Genomic DNA, 21784 nt, shown 5'->3' on the forward strand with positions numbered 1-21784 from the left:
CAAACTAGCAGTGATATTCTTCAGGATTTTTTTCTGTAGTAGTCACTTCCAGCACTACATATGGAGAGGGAAGGCCTTCAATAACTAGAGGCTGGTTAACTGGCTCACACTTATCTGAGTTACCAGCACTTCCCAAGCTTTTGAAACTAGACAGGCTATCTCACGATTACAGTTTGTCTTAAAACATCGTGTCTGTGCTCATTTTGATAGTTCTTATCCTTTTCCCAACAAAATTATGAGACATAGAAAATTTCAGAACATTGAAGAAGATTACAGCTAAATTAACTTTAAAATTTGCACAGTTTTGGAATGGGTACACTGTTCAGTGAATGAAAAGATGGATAGTGTCTTTTTTTCTCTCTTTTTTTCCTTCTTTTTTTTCCCTCTTCTAAAATATTCTAAATATAATAGAAGATCTAGAGAAAAGAAGCATGACATGCATGGAATTGCTCTCTCCCTTAACCTCAGTTAAATCAATTAACAAGCTGGGAAAATGATGGATGTCTTTCACCAGACAGACCTTATTGGAGGTTTGTTGAGCCATCATATCTGCATTTTAAGTTAATGCAATAATAAGTCTGAAGTACAAAAAATACATGTAGGGAATTGAATTAAAAAATCAGATCAGAGTGATATAAAAGTACACAGAAAGCCAGCATTCAACCACAGAAGCCAAGAAAACATAATTGATCCAACCCATATCTCTGCTGCTTGAAAATACATAAAAAAGATTGGTTTCTCTTAGGAGACAGCAATACTAGCTACCATATGCACTTTTTAAGGACGACTTGTCATAAAATGAGGTGGAGGGAGCCAGGGAGAAAAAAAAAACACAACTGTGCACCTGCTTCAACTCAGTCCTGGCAGAAACCAAGCAGGGCTTTCATTCAAAGATGGGCTGTAAAGCAAGTTTATTACTCCCTGCCTTAGCTCATCTCACAGCTGGTTGGAAAATTTTCTGCAGCTGGGCAACCAGTGTGCAGGTATGGTGGAGGTCCTGGAGACCTGAGGGTTTTGAAAATGTAAATACACAGACTGTCTACTGATTTTCAAGACAGAATGTCTTTCCCCTTTAGTTTTTGTCAGGCTTTGTGCATTGTCTGTGGTCAAACACGTAGGTTACCTCAAATCAGAGCATTCTTGTGCTTCTAAAGTGTAAAGCTGCGGCAGCTAGAGAGAGAGGTTTTCCAAAGCCTACATACCCCCCGTATGCAGCTGTATTTAGAGAGTGGCAAAACACCAAAGTCTTGAAGAAAAGAGAATTACATCTCTCGGTGCAGTTCTAGACATAAACGATGATATCCAAAGGTTAAACATGAAATTTAAGCAGTCTCTGTGTTAAAAATGCCCATTGTTCTGGTACAGAGAGAAATCTGGCATAGTGTACAAAGAGAAAATTTGTGCCAGACATCAAATGGGCTACAAATGAAGCCCTAGATCTGTGTTTTCCCTATAGAGAATGCTAGATTTAAATGTAAGTGAAAAATGGAAAGATTGTGGTAAAACCACTCAAAGGTAAAGCTCTGCATACTCATTCAAACATGTCTAAAAGCTTTGGAGTAAAATTTGTTTTTCAGAGAAGCACTCTGTTTAGTTGATTAACCACAGTGTATCAAAGCAATTTGAATCATTTCAGGTGTACCAGAAATAAAGAATATTGCATCCTGTTGCCACATGTATATTTTCTGGCACTAAACAAGTTTTGATCTGTGTGACTAACAATGTAGTCACTCCCCCAGTGGGATGCTAACCCTAGTCCTCCTGATTGCCTGCTGTCATAAAGCCTGTGAGTACTTAATATCTGTGAGATGCCTTCTTTCTGCCAAGGCTGAGTGCAATTGAACAACAGGTTAAAATTAACTGCAATCACGAACACATACAGAATATGACTACTTAAAACCCAAATGAACCGCATATGTTGCTCAAAAATTAATGGCTTCTATTTATTTCCATGGAAACTTCAACAGATATGGAGAGCACAGTAACACTACTTGATAGAGCAAACTCTCCACTACAAAACACTATTTTTTCAACACAGTCATCATCTGTAGCAATGCATTTTCTCCAGCTGTGAACAAGACCCTGTATACTGTGCTTGCCAAAATCAGCAGTACATGAGGTGAACCACTGTTGTTGTTGCAACTGCGGAAACATACCACCCACCTCCTCACTGTGCTCATATCCTCCGTTTGGTAACCATAAAAACACAGCAAGCATCAATGAATGCTAATGGATGAAATTTTTTCCATATGGAGAAATTCAGTGATGCACTTTTGCGTCATAAACACTTCTGTGTCAAATGTGTTTGTCAGACTGCCCTTCTGCCATCTGTTGACAGCAACAACATGTAATGCAATACTGGTGGTAAGGTTCAGCCTCTACTGCCATACCACTGACACCACCTCTGGTGTTGTGTGCTAATAAAATAGAATAGGAAGCATTACTTTCAGGGAGGCCCTCATATATTCCACATGTTGATATACCCCAAATCCTTTTAAAGCAGAGCATTAAGACATAGGGAAAACAAACAAACAAATAAACAAACATGCATTGTTAAAATTAAGTTTTGTTTGTTCGTTTGTTTGTTTGTTTTAATAGAACTGACCAAATGAAACTAAGTGTAGCCATAAACACACTTTGTTGGCCTCTACATAGGAAGAACACAGCTTGTGGACAGAAGTAGTGTCATCTATTAGCTGAATTGGATGTGTGGGGAAAAAACAACCCATCAGTCATACACATTTTTCTAGGACTTCCTCTTTTTTCTACTAACAGCTTTTTCCAGTCAGTCTAACTAAAAGCACTTCCTCTATCCAAAAGTTTCTCACTGAGAGAAAAAGCCTAATGCCATCAGAGAAGTGGATGACCGCTGTGCCCATTGGCATTATTCACAGCTGCTTCTTTAGGTGTGACATGACAAGATGTGTTGGAGCAATTGCCCAGAAATACTGAACTCATGAAAATGATAATGTCTAAGGATTTAATGACAGTTTGAAAAAAAAATGGCCAGAAGAGCCAATATGAGTAATAAGGCCAATACAACATCAAGCAGCAGGAGCCAGTGGAGACAGCTAGCTAATCCCTAATATAAAGCAGATCACTACACCTCTGATTTAGTCCTTGCATACTAGTCAGGTACTTGACCTTGATAAACACTTATTCCATGTGAGTCTGAATCACTCCTTCCTTTAGCCACTTCAGACACATAAAATGTTATTAATTCTCTCTCAAGGCTTCCATTTGTTATTGGTGTACAGGTGAGAAAAAAAAAAACAAACATTATTTCTTCTAATAAAGATACATGGGGGATCATAATTTGGTTCCAGTAATACTCCAAAGAAATAACTCAAAAAATAAGAGTTAAAAAAAAAGAAAGATGTTTATCTGCACATAAAATGACAACTTTTAATTAGGCTTTAAAAAAAAATAAAATTAAAAGACATTACTTTTTCTCCCAGAGCTTTCTGAATTACATAAGGTACTTTCATAATCATTACTGTTTCTTTACCCCTAAGATGATATTTGAAGTGATATACAAGAATCTGAAATTACAGCACTGCTTATGATTAAGACTCACAGAAATGTATTTTACTTGTTCTGAACGATCTCATATTTAAATAAAAGAACACTTTAAAGAAAAACAAAGCACTTAAAAATGACACATTTCTTTCTCCCTCAGTAATTTTCCACCTTCTAACATCTTAAACATGGAAAGTTGGTGCTTTAACATAAACTTTCTTAGAGAACTAATCAACAAAACGAGTGCATTACTAGAACGTAACAGCTGAAATTACCACAGCGGGGAGGTTTTGTAGCTTTGTTCATGCCTTCATTATGCAACTCAAACGGAACAGATAAACTGTATGTATAGATGGGTATATATAGGTATAGACTATATAGCAAGAGAGAAAGGTGTGCAGGAGATGGAGCCATAAAAAGAAATGAGGTTCCAAAAGTGAATATCCTGCAACAAGATGTTTTGTTTTATTTGCCGAGAAGAAATGAAATCTTTTTCTGTTGGACTCTGCTGGCTCTGCACAGAGGGCCCATGTAGTTGTGAGTTCTCTCCTGTGTTTGTATCATAAAGTTATGAAAATACATTATTTATCACCTCCTTTTTTTCTATATGTCACTGAGTCACAGAATGATTAACGTTGGAAGTAACTTCTTGAGGTCATCTGATCCAACACCCACACTTAAGCCGGGACAGCTACAGCACGTTGCCCAGGTCCACATCTCTCTTATGCTGGGAAACTAAGAAACAGATTATTCAATATGCTGAATAGGGCAGAAGGATCACCACAGTTGATCTAATGGCAGTACTGTGCTTAATGCCAGCAAGAATATCATTAGCTTTCTTAGGAGCAAGGGCACGTTGCTGACTCACGTTCAACTTGGTGTCTGCCCAGACTCTTAAGTCTTTTTCTGACAGTGTACTTTCCAGCTGGGTGACAACCAGCCCTACTGGTTCCTCAGGGTTCCACCCCATAAGCGGGACTATTTACTTCTCCTTGTTGAACTTAGTGAGATTTTTGTCAGCCCATCTCTGCAGTCAGACTGGTTTCATCCAGACAGCTGCATGGCCCTCTGGTGAGTCAGTCAGTCACTATTTCCACTCTTAGGTCATGCACAAATTTAGCGTGGGTGATGTCCCTTCCTTCGTCTAGGTCGTTAATGAAGATGTTAAACAGACCTGAAAGTGTTACTGACCACTGCAGTATGCTGGTTGTTACTGGCCTCCAACTAGACTTTGCACCATTGAATACATTCCTCTGGATCCACCCATTCAGTGAGTTTTCAGTCTACCTCACTGTCTGCTCATCTAACCTATGTTTCAGTAGTTTCTTTGTGAAGATCTTATGAGAGGCAGTGTCAAGGCCAATGTATCTCCTGATCTGTTTCTTTTCCACTCAAGATGGGAGTCACTTGTCTTGATGTCTGGAACTTGCAGTTCCATAAAGTTGCTGGTAAAGATTGAGACAAAGAAGCATTTGGTACCTCAGCTTTTCCACTGTCTTGGATAATCAGATCTCCTGCTTGTTTGTTTAAGGAGAGGGCCCACATTTTCTTTGCCTTCATTTTTGTCACTGAGGTATTTGAGGTATTGTTGCTCTTAATGTCTTGGCCAGATTGAATTCTATGCTTTCCTGTTTCCATCTTCTTGGCAGTGTCTCTGAATTCCTTCCAGGTTACCTGTCCTTGCTTCCACCTTTTCTAGGTATCCTATTTGTATCTGAGTTTGGTCAGGACCTCCTTGTTCATTCATGCATGCCTCCTGGAACTGTTGTGTCTGACTTCTGCTTTGTTGGGATGCATGACTCATGAACTTGGAGAAGGTGATCCTTGAATATTAGTCAGCTTCTTAGGGTCCCTCTTCCTTCTAGGTCCTTATCCCACAGAACTCTACTACACAAATCGTGGAAAATGACAAAGACTAAGGTTGTGATCTGTGCACTCCTTGCTGTGTGAAGGACTTTATTTACTTTATCTGCCCCACTTCTCAGTCATTTGTGCTTGACAGCTTTTTCCCTAGGCTCTCTGTTCCCAAGCTCTCATTTTTTCACTTCCTTGATCTCTTTTTCAAAGTCAACCTTCCTGACTCCTTTTTTTCTATTTCTTCTCTGTCCTTTGTGTTTCTTCCTGTTCCTCTCATTCTCTTTCTTAATACTGCTCCCCTCATACTGTTTTTCTTTCTGCTGATGACTGTTGAACTTTTCACTTTCCAAACCCCTTCTGTGCTAACTGATCAGCCTCAATATTATTTCAAGACAATTTTTGCATCATTTAGTAATTTCCTTTCTCTGCCTCCCAGACATGCAAGACAGTTATTCACTTTCAGAAATAGAAAACAAGCGGCATATCTACAGAAAAGTCCCTGAGAAGAGCAAGAAAAGTAACGGTTATTTCCAGCTTTCTGACATCAGCCAAGACGATAGCAAGGCAGTCTCAGGGAGAGCAGAGAAAGTAGTCTGGGACTCCACACATGATGCCACCAGACTGCGAGCAATGGGAGAAGAGAATAACCTGTCCTCTCCAGGGAAACAGTGGCTGAAGTTTTTCTGAGAAATAAGGTTCCTTGTTACCTGTTTAGATGAAGAGAACAGGCTTTTCTTCTTTCCTTGGAAAGACAGTCAACTGGAATCTCTTTTTAGTATTTATTATGTTACCCAGAGTATACTTTAAGGGGTATATATAAAAGGCATATTTAGAATATATCTAAGCGTAGAGATGTGATGCTGTTGAGACAGAGGCTAAAGAAAACTGCTGTACTGCTCTTTGTTAAGAGTCAGTGTTCATTCATGCTCAGAAACGCTTCTATTTCCAACTTGCCATTAACATTACTACTGACAGTAAGGAAAAGGCTGAGATTCTCAATGCCTTCTTTATTCTGTTTTTAATGATCAGATAACTGTCAGGTTCTCCTCAGGGAACTCTGCCCCCTGACCTGGAAGTCAGAGATGGGGAGCAAAATAAATTCCCCACAATTCAGAAGGAAGCTAGTGAAGGAAGTTAGTGACCTGCTACTCCACTTGGACTGTCATGAGTGCACGGGGCCAGATGGGATCCACCTGAGAGTTCTAACGGAGCTGGCAGAAGCGACTGACGCATTAACTTCCATTATTATCAGAAGTCCCAGTCAACCAGTGAGGTCTCAGAGAAATGGAGGCTTGGTAATATGATGCCCATCTACAAGAAGGATTGGAAGGAGGATCTGAGAATCTACAGGCCTGTCATCCTGCCCTTGATATCTGGGGAGATCACTGAAGCAGATCTTCTTGAGTGTGATCACACAGCACGTGTAGAACAACACAGGGTCAGGCTCAGCCAGAGTGGATTCGTGACGGGCACATCCTGCCTGATAAACCTCATCTCCTTCTATGACCATGTCACCCACCTAGTGGGATGAGGGAAAGGCTGTGGATGTAGACTACCCAGGCTTTAGCAAAGGCTTTGACACTGCCTGGCTCTGGAAAGGTAAATATTCTTGGTGAGAAACAGCCTTAAGACCTGTAGCAGTTTTAGGAAAACAGTACTGCTTTCTGAATTTAAGGATCTGTTTGAAGTGCACAATTCTGTGTTTATAAGATGAATTAAATTCTGAGAAATAAATTTTTCTACTGATTTCAGCTAGCCCTGCAGCTAATTACAGTGGTCATTTATATTTTCAATAGAGTTGTTAAAATCAGAATGACGTTACTGGTACAACATTGGAAAACACAGGGCTAAACTTTGCACTTGCATAACTTTATCACTTAGTACAGTTATTGCAGCAGCTAATCTTCTTGTTAGCTTTTCTGTGTAATTCTTATCTAATCTTTATCTTTCTGCCATTTTTCCCTGTTAAAATTGAAAGGAAATAAGATGTGAAACCCACCGGAAGAAGACAACTTTTTTAGTACAAATCAGAACTGCTTTATTGTTCCCATCACTTCGCTGGAAAGAGATGAAAAGCTAATGAAAAGATTAAAAATGAGGCACAGTAGGAGAAATAGAAAAATCCAATAACTGCATAATTTATGTTTGTGTGTGTGATCAAAATATTCTTTTTTCAGTGCCATTTATAATGTATATATTTGCTGACCGTCATTACCATAATGTTTCTTGTCTATTTAGGAGATCGTCAACTTCAATTGTCGGAAGCTGGTTGCTACAATGCCTCTTTTTGCTAATGCAGACCCAAACTTTGTGACTGCCATGCTAAGCAAACTGCGTTTTGAGGTGTTCCAACCTGGTGATTATATTATCCGAGAAGGTGCTGTGGGTAAAAAGATGTATTTCATTCAGCATGGCGTTGCTGGTGTTATCACCAAATCCAACAAAGAGCTGAAGCTGACAGATGGCTCTTACTTTGGAGGTGAGTAGGAAAAAATGAACTGTACCTTTGAAATGAATGCACTAGCATAAAACATATTAAGATATGAGACATATAGAGATGTATGAATGTCTTTTGCCTGGACAATTCCAATTGCTGGGAAGTGTATGCAAAATATTTTTGAATAATACATTCACACTCTGCTTACGCTTCTGATGTAGCTGCTGAAGATAGGGAATAACCTTTCTAAGTGATTTTAAATGAAGAGCATCTCTTTAAAAAGGGATAGAAATTTGTAGTCATAAATGCACTTCTGAAAGTTAAAAATAACTGCAAGAGGTCAAAATTTGATGGGATTAAAGACGATTATTATTATGAGATATTTGGCATCCTTCAAGAATATTTCATGCTGTTATTAGGGCTTTTTCACTAAATTTTTTTGTATGCAGTATTGATTAGCCTTCCAGTAAAAAAAAACTGAGAAACTGAACTCTGAGTAGACAACCATTCAACAGCTGTATGTTAATGAAAATAAATTTAAAAAAAAAAAAAAACAGACAGAAATTTTAATGCAACTTAAATTCATTTGGTAATCCTAATGAAAAATAGATAATCATTTAGATGAAGTCATCTGAATATTTGTATTGGAATGAAAGCAGTCTTTTTTTCACATGTAATAATCAGTATGATTTTGTTTTTCTGGTGGCTTTTAGTTGTCTCTGTGCAATGAAATAGGTATCTGCTTCTTAAGGTAGAGAAAAGGCTGGCTTCTAGATGTTGATTGAACATTTGTATGTAGTACTGCTGCTTAAGACCATTAGTTAGTTTGTTATTGTATTAATTTTCTGTTCAATCCCTTGAATCATCCCAGAGCTGAGCTGAGTCAAAAGCCTTTCAGAAAATGTTGGATTGAGAACCTAAACAGTAGCATTTAGCTGATGTACAGAAGTGGAATGCTTAAAAATGTAATGTGGGCCTCAGAGTTTGAATTGGGCTACAGAGTTACTTAACTAATCCCGTTTTAGAGTAATATCCTAAAGCAACTCCTACTGATCTGGCCAGCAGGTCATGTCATTCTGCAGTAGCCTTTGCAAGGTGATTTGTACCAGTATTTGTACAAGCACTTCAGAAAAGCAGTCTTGTGCTTATCCCATGGGCTTAAACCATAAATACTGAAGACAGGAGATTAAGAAGAAAAGGTAAATGCTGAGGATGAAGAAACAGAGCAACCTTGGTCGTGGTTTTCTCTGTGCTTAGCAGTGCCCCAGTTTATGAAAATGAGTTTGCAAGAACCTGCATGCTGAATCTGGCCATAATACTCCTCTGAACCAGCAGAGGATCAGAGGAGATTGCAAATGGAAGTATTTTATGTAACTGTCAGCCTGTTCTTGCAGTGCAAATGACTCCTTAGCTCATCCTGTTCATCCGCTACCTTAGCAGGACTGCAGTCAAAAAATAAGCTATTTGCACTGTCTGGATACCTGAAGAACTTAATATAGTGCATACCAAAACATTTTGTTCATACAGACACTCCTGGGATGAGACAAGGAGCACAAAGATCTGGACAAATATCTCTGAATCCTAACAGCTGCTGGGGCAAATGGGAAAAAAATATTGGCTGCTGTTTGTAGCCGAAAGGGAAGATACGAGAAAAGGAAGAGTGAGCACACAGGGAGAAAGAATCTGGGAAAGGATGTACTCTGGGATACAATACATCATGATTCAGATCTGTTTTAACAAAATATCATACAGCATTGTGAATTCCCAGAAAGAAAGACCTATTTGACTGTAGCTGAAAAGAGAGGAAACAAGATGCCCATCAGAAAACTGTGAAAATCTTGGTTTGTCAAAGCAGAAAAAAAACCTCTAATACACTCTTCTATCTGAAGGAAATACATTTTCTCTGAAAAATGCACCACAGTCTGAGCAGAGCCTCCTGACCAATACAAAGATTAAAAATATTTCACCCGGGAATAGTAACAAATGTCTGTCCAAATCCCAAGACTAATCACTTTCTTTTTCTCCAATGGAGACATGCAAAATCTGAGACCAAGATACTGCTTAACAAGCTGCAACTTACAACTTTAATTCTATAGCCCCAGATCTGACCTAATAAATCAGTTTAAATATTTATGCTTTCCACTGAATAAAAAATACAGAGGTGCTATGGGGTCATGAGAGCTTGGGTTTCCCAAGAACTCTGGCTCTGGGGATTTTGGGAGGCGTCCTTGGAGAGGCAAGCTGTCCTACAAAACTCATGGAGTGTGTCCCACCTTAAATTTGGAAAACATTTATCAGAGTATCAATCTTTAAAATACTTTGGTATTGACAAAATTTTATCAGCAGAAAGTTACACCCTGGAGTTGTAGGACAACTAGTAGTTAGTGTGAAAGCCAAGACTTAAAATGAAACAAAGCAGTATCACCAGTATTTGTTTGGAAATTCTTGTCAAAAAGAATGTGTCTGAATATCCACAGCCCCAGTAACAAGTAGAAAATTCTGTGGTTTTAGTATTGATTAATGAGACTGTATTTCACCTCAGCCTTACATTGATTTTTGATGGAAGTGCAGAGTGATGACTCCAGAGAGCCCATCATAGATCTGGGCTTTATTAGTGTATGCCTTTTATCTCATATGTGCTCATTGGTTTCTCCTCTCTGATGTAAGTAAGTCAAATATACTAGCCACTAAGATATTTTGGCTTGTTTGGTGACACAGCTGTCAGGAGAGTATTCTACCTCTTAACTTCCACGTGTGTTCTTAAAGAAAATCTTGAATTTTGGATGTAGGAGCATTATTTAGCCTTGCAGACTGTAGGATGCTAGTTTTTGTCCTTTGCATCTACTTCAAGTGCTAGTATGCATTTGCAAATGATGTCTGGTACTATCCTTTTCTGTAGCCAACATCTGCCTCAGCCCTTCCCACCACTCCAGCTTTAATGGAAAACAAAAAGCATGCATAAGGGAATGAGTGAGAATACATCTGGCCTTCTAGTCTGCAAGCACATATTGATGGCTTATGTCCAGCTCTTTATCTAACAGAACCTCAAGTCCTTCTCCACGAGGCTGCTGTCAATGATTTCTTTTCCCAGCCTGTAAACATATCTGGGATTGCCCTGACCCTAGTGAAGCACCATGTACTTGTCCCTGCAGGACCTCTTTAGGTTCACGTGGGCCCACTTTTAAAGCCTGTTCAGGTCCCTCTGGATTTTGAAGGTGTTGCAATTGTTAAATAATTGTTTTTTTTTCATTTGGCCCATGATTTTATTTATCTACAGTTCGCAATAATGAAATTATAAAATATTAGTGAATACAGCAGTGGTTTATGAGACATCCTGGAATTTTTTTTTCTGTCTCAGTACATATTTGTGTTTCTGTTTATTAACACCCGGTATTTCAAACACAATAGTGCATTGTGCTATAATCCTGATAGTAAATAGTAGGGAGAAAATTGCCAGGTTTCAGTCCTGCTGAACTTTTCCGTCTTGGTAGCAGTTGACTGTATTAGAAATTGCTCAAAGATCTTTTTGTGTTGGAAAGAGTTACAGGACAGATTGTTTATTTCTTCCTCACTACACACATAAAAAATAAAGGTTTTTACATCTTACAAACCAGGCACAAAAATAAGAGTAATTCATTTATACAGAAACATAGATTATCATTTTACTGAGGCTTTATAGAGCAGAAATAATACTTTAATGTATCTAATTACCCTAATGCAAATTTAATTTACATTTTAACAGTGTCTGTTGGTATAAGATGCTGTAATACCCCTAATACAAGTGAATTCTGATTTTTGGTGGAGTAAATCATATTACAGGTCACTCCATAATGATCATATTTACACGATTTACAAAGGTGCCATGATTAATAACAACAAACATGAGTGTAATAGATTAAAGAGAAGTCTGTTGTAATAAAAGAGCTCATTTCGCACAGTTCCCTTCCTTTTGCTCAGTCAGTTGTGGATGTGGCTGTTTTTACTGCCACAATGAGATCTGGCTATGTGAAGTGTCCTTACCTCCTGGCAATAAAGCCTTTTCTCCCCTGATATGTAATGATCCTCCACTTCTCTGTGCATCCCTTGCTCCAGTCTGCTGGTGTTCACTAGCAGTCTGGTATGGAATGCAAGCTCCTGCCTGGGTAGAAAAGGCAAAAAGGAACATTCTGCTATTTTTCAACTCATACTGTTGCCCCTGCAAACATGCTGATGAGTGGGAGTGGTTTCATGATGTCCCCTCCAGTTGCCAGTTCCATGCAGTCTGAGGAGATACTCTGGGCATGCAGTCCTGATCTATCTAAGCACATACTGAGCCTCGTTTGTGTTTCAGTGCTGTGTCAGACTGGGGCTGACATGCCTGCAAAGAGTAAAAACTGTGAATAAATCCACCACTACCCAAACAATGGTCCTCAGCAGAATGAAAGAGGCTTGTTTGGAGCATATTCCAAATGCTGCTGTTACTTCTTTTGCTTGCTTGCTAGTGGGTAGAGCACTGTCTCCTCACTGTGGTCCCATTCTCCTTGCTGAAGTTATTGGCAAAGGGGCTGGCAACCTCAAAGGACAAAAGATAAGCCTTGCGTCCCTGCTATGTTTTTCCTCTTCCATCTGTTTTCCCACCTGTGTTTATACAGGCTTTCCTTCATTCAACCACCCAGACGTATGTTCCAGGAAATTATAACTCCATTTTTCTGTTTTTAACAGATATTGTGTTAAAGCTGAAGGAATGCCAGTCTTGCTAGGGGAATCCAAACTGAGTGTGTAGGATGTGTAGGATATATTTTTATCATTTACATTAGCCTGGGGCCCCCATGGAGTTTGTAGTTGGATGGAGTTTCCTAATTCCAATAGACTAGTGTGCAATAATTCATGTACCCAGTTGGTGATGTGTCTCTTGTGCTTCCCTCTCCCTGCTGTTTTTATTTTATTATCCCCATTGAGGATCTCAGTGGTATCATGCCACTTAGAGTCATCAATAAGACATTTTGTAGACTAACGAAAAGTCATATTGCTTTAAAAGTTTTTTGGTTTTTTTTTTTTTTGTTTGTTTTTCTATGAGTTTCCAGATATATGAAGGATGAGGAAGTATACATGATTCTCTAAAACTGTATTTTTGATACGTGCTGGTTTATGGTATATTTATGAGAGTTGCCCTGTGTAGTTTCATACGTAATGTAGATACTGCTTGCATTGTAATCAGAGACAAATGAATGTCTTTTTTTAATTTAGTCAAGGACACCTATATGAAACTTCCAAATACCACTGTTCCTCTAGCAAAATCACATATAATCCCCATCTTCCCAGAATTTGGAGACAACTTATGGGATTGCTTTTTTTTTTTTTTTTTTTTTTCCTGTTTTTATTCTTAGCACTGGTTTGTCAGTGTCACTTACGGAATATTTCATATTTTTAAATGTTTTACTTTGCCGCGGTTATTTAGTGCCATGTTAGTAGTTACCCTTTCAAGCTTTAGATTCTAATAAATTGTATTTTGTATTTCCTTCAGCTTCTAGAAGTCCAATTAGACAGAACTATTTCAACCTACCTAATATTTTTGGATCTTTTCCCCATTTCAGAACAGCAATTGTCAGTATATTTTAGACCAGTGCAGTGGAAAATAATACCATGGGAAATGTTGGGTCACTTTAGATTATGTTTTGCCACTTCTTTCTTTCTGGGTACACTGTAGGTACTTCCTTTCGATGGACAACTTTTAAGGATTTGCAGTATTATATTTTTTTATATATAGAGAAAATGCTGTTCAACTGCCTGACTGCTCACTGCTTTACTCCTTGTGATTTATACCTGAACAATATGATATGATACAATTCTGCATTTTGTAAAAATGCTACATAAAAATAATATGATGGCTACTTGTTATTCAAAGTAATGGTGAATTACAGCTTTTAGGATTTATATGCCAATCCAGTATCTCATTGAAAATACATAATTAATCATAAGTAGCCTCCCTGATGTACTTGCCATGTTCTTAATGGAAAGTACACAATCAAATGGTTAAAGATCTCCATACCAACTCACTTGTAAAACAATTTTTAGGTGAACAATATAGACCATTTTTCTAAGCCTATTACTTGAAAGAGGTCATAAAAATGGAATGTCCTTAGCACAAACTAGTTTGCCATTTTGAGGATACAATTTTCTCACAGTACAGCATAAACTCCTTCTACTAAAGATCATGTTGTTCTTTTGACACCGTATTTTATATGGAAAAATACCATGCAGATGGGAGAATTGCTCACAATTTAGACGTAGTACTATTTTAAAAAGTCTAAGGAAGTTTTTAAAAATGTTAGAGACTTTTTAAATATGTTAGAAAAAAATGACTTGCTCTGAAATCCTATTAGAAAGTAGATTTGATTTTAGTTTTGTTATTTAGAAATAAATAAGATGTAAATTTAATAACATTATTGAAAGAAATGATTATATAATCTTTACTATTTAAATAGCATAGGCTTGAACTCAAATGATAGTTCTTATCCTGCACATTCATGAATAGTTTAACTAATTCCTAATTTAGTATTTATAAGCAAGAAAACCAGCACACCCAAAATGTCACATCAGCATACACTGAAAATTTGAAGTGACAAACACAGATAAAGCAAATGATAATTTTGCAAGTACCTTCACTTTTGGACAGTATAATTTAACCTAAATATATGAGTTTAGGTTAAATATTTCATCTAAATATTTAATTTGAAACTGACTGTGATTGTTTGTTTAATAATTTAAACAGATAAAAATAAGAAGTGCAACATTTTTATAGTCCACTAAAATTCAGCTAAAATAATAGTTTAATTAGCAACTGTAATAGTTTGTCAAAGCCAATATGTCAAGAACCATGCACTGAATATATAAGGAATTAACTGAGTTTTTTCAAGATCGGACTCCAAACAAAAGGCATAAAATGAGTAGAACAAAGCCACGTTTATACTTTGACTCCAGCAGTATAAAACCTAAATCTATATTTAGGCACATTATCTTGAAATCTGAATTTATTGCTGTTTGCTTGATTTTAAATTAAAAATAAAATGAATATCATAAAAATTAGGAGGTTTTGCAAGATAATAACTAGCGTATCTTAGTCTCTTGCTAGAAAGAGCACTTTTCTAAAATAGAATAGGACTCGGTGGATACTCTGTTATAAATAATATTGAAAACAAAGTAGAGGCTTGCATTTCTATTTTACATAATGATCCCAAGTTTTTTTTATCATACTGAGCTTTCTCGAAAGACTGAGCTGAGAAAATAGGCAAGATGTAAGATGCCTCTATTTGCTCTAATCATGAACCTTAACCACAGCTATTTGCTGCAAGTACAGAGAGAAAAAAAAAAGACAGGTCAGGATATGACATAAAATGGCTGTCTGGGGAGATGACATGCCACTTTTTATAGAGGTAATTGTATTCCAACCTTGTATGTTTGGCTGTCTTTCTTGATGTAAAAGTGATAATGACTTAAAACGTTACTGGAAAGATTTAAATTTTACTTCCAATCTATATTAAGCAAATTATGTTGAAATAAACTTATTGGTGTATCAGTTTTTATCTTACAGTAAATACAAGGACTTAAAAAATCAAGTTTTTTAAAAAAAAAATCAATCATTTTTTTAAAAATTACAAGTCATTAGAGACTGCCTAAGATGGGTTGACTTACAGCACTCAAGCCCGCCTTCTAAATGAATATATTCCCAGAATGTGTTTTCTATATCAACATTTACTTTTACCACAGTAGTTAGCAATTTAAAGATTCTGCCAGTTTGCTTAAATTATTATCAATCTGGTTTTCTCAGACCTACTATAAAGTAGTGTATTAAGCCTTATTCAAGGAAGTGGACTGATACAGAACAAGAGTTGTTGGAAGAAATAACATTCTTGTAGATCGACAACAGAAAGGACAAAATTAGATCCAGAAAAAAAGGAAGGGGCATACTTTCAGGATTGTTGCAGACCTTAAATAAATTTAAAAATTGCTCATACATTTTAAGACTTTCTTTTTAAAGCTTGCCTACAAACCCTATCAAAGTTTGGGTCAACAAAAGTTAGGCAATTCTTTTTGAAAGAATAATTTCTCCCCAGTGCTCCCTGTGCTGTCTCCAAAGAACTAAATGCACCTTTTTGCCAATTAGAAATTATACTGGAGAAAATAAGAATCAAATTTCTCTAGTTCAACCACTTACCAAACCAAAAATTAGACGTATGAACACAAAGATTAAGCAAATGAGAACTTGGATGGGACACTGGTATGGAAAGGAGTAATGGGAAGAAGTGCAGAAACAGAATTAATCATTCATCTCTATCTTAGATGAGGAAAATAATTACAAAAATTCTGCCATGGATGCTCATCTCCAGCTGCTTCTAACTCATTTGCTTTGAAGGCTGCTTCTTATCTCAAGGAAGCTTTGAAGACAAAAATGACTGAGTCTGAAGGATTCCTTCTGGTTGGGAGGGATAAATATAAGACCACTTGTGTTGTGAGTGCTGATATCCCTCATTTTTTCCCTACTGCAGATTTCTCTCAGGAAGACTGAAATCCTTATTTTTCCTTGATATAACTCCTTAGTATTATGTCATCTTCAAACATAGAAACAAATATTCTCTTCAGTACCTATTTCATTCTCTTTTTCTCACATGACGTTACATTTAGGACATCTTCGTGATAGAGGATTATTGGAAGGTGCTGTCAAGGAGGAACAAATATTTGCAAGCAAGAATTGCATTCCTAACTTGTCATGAGGGTATGGATAATGAATCTAGCTAAAATTCTGTTTTTTTATTTATTATATTAATAATAATGCACTCTTTTTTCCCATCTTTTTCTGTTTAATAAGTGGACAATTTCAACCTTACTAGTCAGTGCACATCTTCAATTTATTTTATTTGCCTTGTTAAATAAAATTAACAAATAAATTAGATGATGAACATTCTGAGAGCTTGTAGCAAAATTTACAGTCAGGCATTTGAAATGACTAGAAACAGGCAATAAAAATGTGAAAGAAATTTGCCTGTTATCTTTTTATTTAGTAAAATGACCCTGTAAAAGGTAACATCTATCATAAATAGTTAAATTAGATTTAGGTAAAGCACTCAGAAAACGATGAAAGACTGGAACTGAGTCTTTAAGGAAGTTGCTTAGCTGCAATTGGCTAGTCTTGCTTCAAAATAGCAACTTCTCATGAATTCTCTGTGGTTAATCATTCTGCCTGTCTGAAGAAAAATGTTTTTTGACAACTTTATGGACAACTGCACACTGAAAGCTCAAACTAACCAGTCCGTAACTCTGTATTTACTGTACTAAAGTGGGAATAGATTAATGGGATAGTTTTTGCACACTTTTCTTTTGACTGTCCTTACATATTTAGCTTACATATTTGACTGTAAAAGGCAGTAAATGTCTCAGATTTCTTCCTCCATTAAGTTCTGCTTTTTGCTTCAGGAATGTTCCTGTTTAGCACTGCCTATATTTCAAGATTTCTCGCATATTGGAGAGAATGGAAGAATGTACTCATCCAAGCATGACCTGAACCTTTTCAGTTCCATCTACTCTTGGGTTTAGGGGATATCACTCATAACTCCCCAAGCAGTCTCAATTATGTGAAACCTATTTTGCAAAATCATTGTGAAATAAAATCTGCCATTTATTCACTATTTTGAAGAAAATGATCTAGGAAAACGCTCTACTTCTGAAGGATGTGATTTCTCAAGAGTCTCTTTTAATTGTTTGGAATTCAGATAACTGATTGCTAAAGAAAAGGTGTCACTCGTGCTACCTGTTATACAGAATGTCCCAGGCTGAAGGTTGCATTACCTAGCTGACTGACATGCCAAGAATGGTGCATATTGGCTAATTCCTGGACAACGTCAAGAACTGTTGGTTTAGTGTTTTGCTAAAGAGTTACTTCTTTGAAGAGTTAGATTAGAGAGGGAGAATAACTGCTCTGGGAAACTTGCTTTGAAGTCTGTGTAAACTCCAAGCAATTAAAAAGAATTAAAAGACATACTATAAAAAGGTATGAAAGCATGGATGGATGGAAAGAGTTGTCATTTATCTAATGTCTTTCCTTAATAGTTTAGAAACACATTGGTCTCTATAAAGTAAGTAATATTCTAATCCTCTGTCCTGTTCTCCTAGAATTTTTCTGTAGTAAACTAGAATGACTGACCGAAGCTTTTGAATGGCTTTGATTTTCTGTCTTTCTTCTGCTGCTGAAAGTTGCCAGATGGTCTGAATAGCTGCTTACCTTTTCCACAGCAACATATCTGCCTGCTACATGATGAAACAAGCTTCCTGCTGAGGAAAGTGAAGCGAGAGTCAGCTGTCCTCAGCTGGAAGGACACTTCATTAGATCCTGTAATGCTGAATCTCACAGATAATAGGAAATCTTTTATGGCTTTAGAAATGGGGAAAGCTCTTAATAAACTGATATAATTTCAACATACATTGAAATTGCTAATTATTTTTAATTTATTTTTATATGGAAAGGACTATACAACTAGTTAACTAGCCTCTTTGTTTCCACAAGAAAAATTGATTTCTGTACATAGTAAAGTGAACTTTTGCTCTAATTCTGCTATTTCTGTTCTTGTAAAAACTGTGCATATTATAGTAATTCATTGTAATATTTCATTTTCTACATATTACAGTATACCATTCTCAAGTCAGAAATGTATTCCTTGGGGTAGGACTAGCTTAGTATCCTGTAATGAGCCAGCTGACTACTTGATTCATAACTGTTTCCTTTTTCAGCACGGCTTTTCTATTTGTGGTCACATTTTGTCGGCAAGGCAACTTTATCTTGTTATTTGGATTTCTGGAGTTTACTTCCAGTCTCTAATCAAATCAAATCATAAGGAGGCATAGAAAGCTCAGTAGTTAACTGAACTTTTGAACTAATTCAGGAGTAAATTTTTACAGAAAATGAAATGACTGTTAATGGATAAGTGCCACACTGTCAGATGAGCTGTACTGCGTGCCATGGAGGGAGTGGGAACAAAACAAACAAAAAAAACATTTCTGACATCTGCCTACAGAAATAGGAAATCATTATTAGAATAACTAGTCCATGTAGTTATCCAGCAAAGACTAAGAGTTGCAACATCACAAAAAATGCTTGAGGTGATTTGCTCCTACAAAGAATAAAAGAAAAAGTTTAGGAGTCTCACAGCAACAGGAGAATTTAAAAAGTGAACACAGTGTTCTTACTGAGATAGTGGCATACATGTGTGTAACAAATGTTGGTGAGTTTTTATTATTGCTGTTATAATCTTCAGAATTGGCTTAGCTTCAAAATTTGATCATTGTAGTTTTTTTCTGTTGGTGTCTTGACAGCAGAAAATGCATGCTTATTGAGTCCTTACCTATCTTATTTTCAGAGCAGTATTGGTCTGTGGGACAGATCTGATGTAAACAGCACACAAATCTAGATGATTTTTATTCAATATGTTCCATAAAACCAAATGAATGTTTTTAGCATTGTTTGGTGTTTTCAAATAGTAATTTTCCATTAGTACAATGATTGACATTTGTTTTAAACTGTTCTAGGGAGCAACTGTCAAAAAAGATTAAGTAATTAAAGTAAATCTTGCATTAAAAGTTTAATTATAGGTTCATTGTAGCCTAATATATAACTGTTAATGGGAATTAAAGACATTTGTACATTTGGAAAGTTAGAAGTATTTGACACTTTTAAAATGTCAGCATGAAGGCAATGCACCATGCTAACCACAGGTAGGAAAATTAGTCACTAATATTCTGCAGGCACTTTCTTTTTATGTTAATAAAAAACCTTGTTTGTCCAAACTGAAAATAGCCTGTGCCCTTTGTGTTTTCCTGCACACTCCTGTGCTATTGTTTGTTGTTCATAGTCCATTTAAATCAATTGAATGTCAAGGAGAGCAAAATTGGTGAGGGCACATGGTGTTCTTAATGCCACGAAGACAAACTATAAGTATACCCTGAATATTTTCATCACTTTTTCCTCTTGAAGTCTACAGTTCGTTCATTTATATGTATATATATGGGATATATATATATCTGGGATATACTTATATACATATATATGTGTATGTGTGGGGGTATGTATGTATGTATGTGTATATCCTGGATGTATTCATTACTTTTTTCCTCTCTCCAAGTCTACATTTAATTTTCTGTATATTTACATATATATAAAGATTTTTATTTATCTAAAAGAACACAAGTATTTGACAGGAATATCCTTTTCAGACTCCATGATATTCCTCATATTTTTTCTGTCCCATCCTTTCATATAATGTCTAACTAGAAGATTTATTACTGATATCAAGAGCATTCCAAAGAGATGTTCTTAAACCAGAAGTTGTGGCTTGACACAGGATTTTCAGACTGAAATGTATAATTTACATAATGATTCCTTCCAGTCTTCTTACTTGATAAGAGAAATGATGAAGGAAAGTTGGACAATAAATAAATAAAAATTATTGCAATAACTTCTATGATCTTCTGTATGAGACCTAAAAAGTATCTTAGGAAACAGGGTGGGTATTCACTGCATGAATCTATCTCCCGTTGGGCAAAATGTCCTTCTCATTCTTGTAACTAAAAGGCAATGGGTACAATCAAAGGAGAAGGGGTCAGGATAAGCTGGGGGATGAAAGAAGGAACAACTGACTTCTGTGTGACCTGGCTGGCTCTTAACAGTAAACAATCATTTTTCATGGGTAACAGGTCTTTTGAGGGACATTGGGTTGAAACTCTAACAGTACTCATTAGTCTGTACATTCTCCCCAGAGCCATAGCGATTCAACTACAATTTATTCTAGTACTGAATGCAATTTAATGTACTTTGATTTATCCGTTACTATTAAAGCATTTTAGCTCCTAAGCCTTCAGGGTTAGGTGCCATGTGAAAATTCTTCAGCAAAAAGTATCAAAAACCATTGAACAAGAACCATCAGGGTTCTTTATATCCTATAGTAATAAAAAATGTATTCTGTTAAAGCCATGCATCAAAAGAAGGGATTGTACTGGCACCTTACACATTTGAATTAAACACTGCAGAACTGGTGTTGCTAAGGAAAAAATATTTGTATTCCCACATTTCACTGAGTATGATCAATTGTGTTAGATACAAGAGTGTGTTAGGAGACTGGTTCCCAGTCCATTCCCAGTATTTAAATATGAACTCTGTGCTATTATGTGCCAGAACTGAGTAGGAAAACCTACTTCCCCCTGGAAACCTAGATAGAATACAGAATTTTTCAGTATTTTCTCATTCCCAAGCATGAAAATTGGATCAACTAAAACATTTCTTTTTGCAAATGACTTTTAAATTTTGTTTTGTACTTTAAAAAAAAATACCAAATAGTTTTCCAGTAGTTTCCAAACTCTCTTTAATTTTGAAGTCTTCTGAGAACAGCTTCAGTTTTAGCTGAATATAAAAAAACATTTATACCTGAATCATGTTTTACCCTGTGTTAAAGATTCTGTAGGTAATGGTGAACCCCCTGTAAACTTGTCTAATGTAATATTTAACTGAGAAGAGGGCTGAAGACAAAGAAAAGAATGAGTGTATGCATTTTAAAAGAGAGATATCTTTAATACCTTCAATTTGACAACTTTATAAACATATAAGAACTAATATCTGAATATTGAGCTCTTCTGTTGGGAACATTCTCATTCCATGAGATCGATTTATACATCTCTCTCATTCTTCCCCCTATGTTTTTCTGTTGCAATCCTTCCACATTGCCTTTATCCAGTAAGTCTTTTCCTGTGGATTCAAGAATCAACTTTTTTAAGACTCTGCATATGGTTTTGGTCGCACCTGTTCCAGAATAGTGAATTCCTGTTGGAGAAACTCTTAAGAGAAAGCCCACTAGACTAATCAAATGATGTAATCATAAAGGGGTTCAACTGTTAGCAAAATGAGGAGGGAAAAAAAACTAGTTATTGTGTTCAAAAATCACATATTAAAAT

At 36.4% G+C, this 21784-nt stretch overlaps 1 protein-coding gene across 1 annotated transcript in view; it reads left to right on the plus strand.

Moving 5' to 3' along the window:
* Positions 1-21784, plus strand: part of HCN1 (hyperpolarization activated cyclic nucleotide gated potassium channel 1) — a 192024-nt gene that overhangs the window by 164084 nt on the left and 6156 nt on the right. Inside the window, exon 6 of the mRNA XM_052670119.1 lies at positions 7615-7855. Coding sequence (XP_052526079.1) covers positions 7615-7855 — 241 coding nt within the window. The remainder of the gene's footprint in view (positions 1-7614; positions 7856-21784) is intronic.

The sequence above is a fragment of the Tympanuchus pallidicinctus genome, unplaced genomic scaffold (assembly GCF_026119805.1).
Source record: "Tympanuchus pallidicinctus isolate F22 unplaced genomic scaffold, pur_lepc_1.0 scaffold9, whole genome shotgun sequence".
Lineage (NCBI taxonomy): Eukaryota > Metazoa > Chordata > Aves > Galliformes > Phasianidae > Tympanuchus > Tympanuchus pallidicinctus.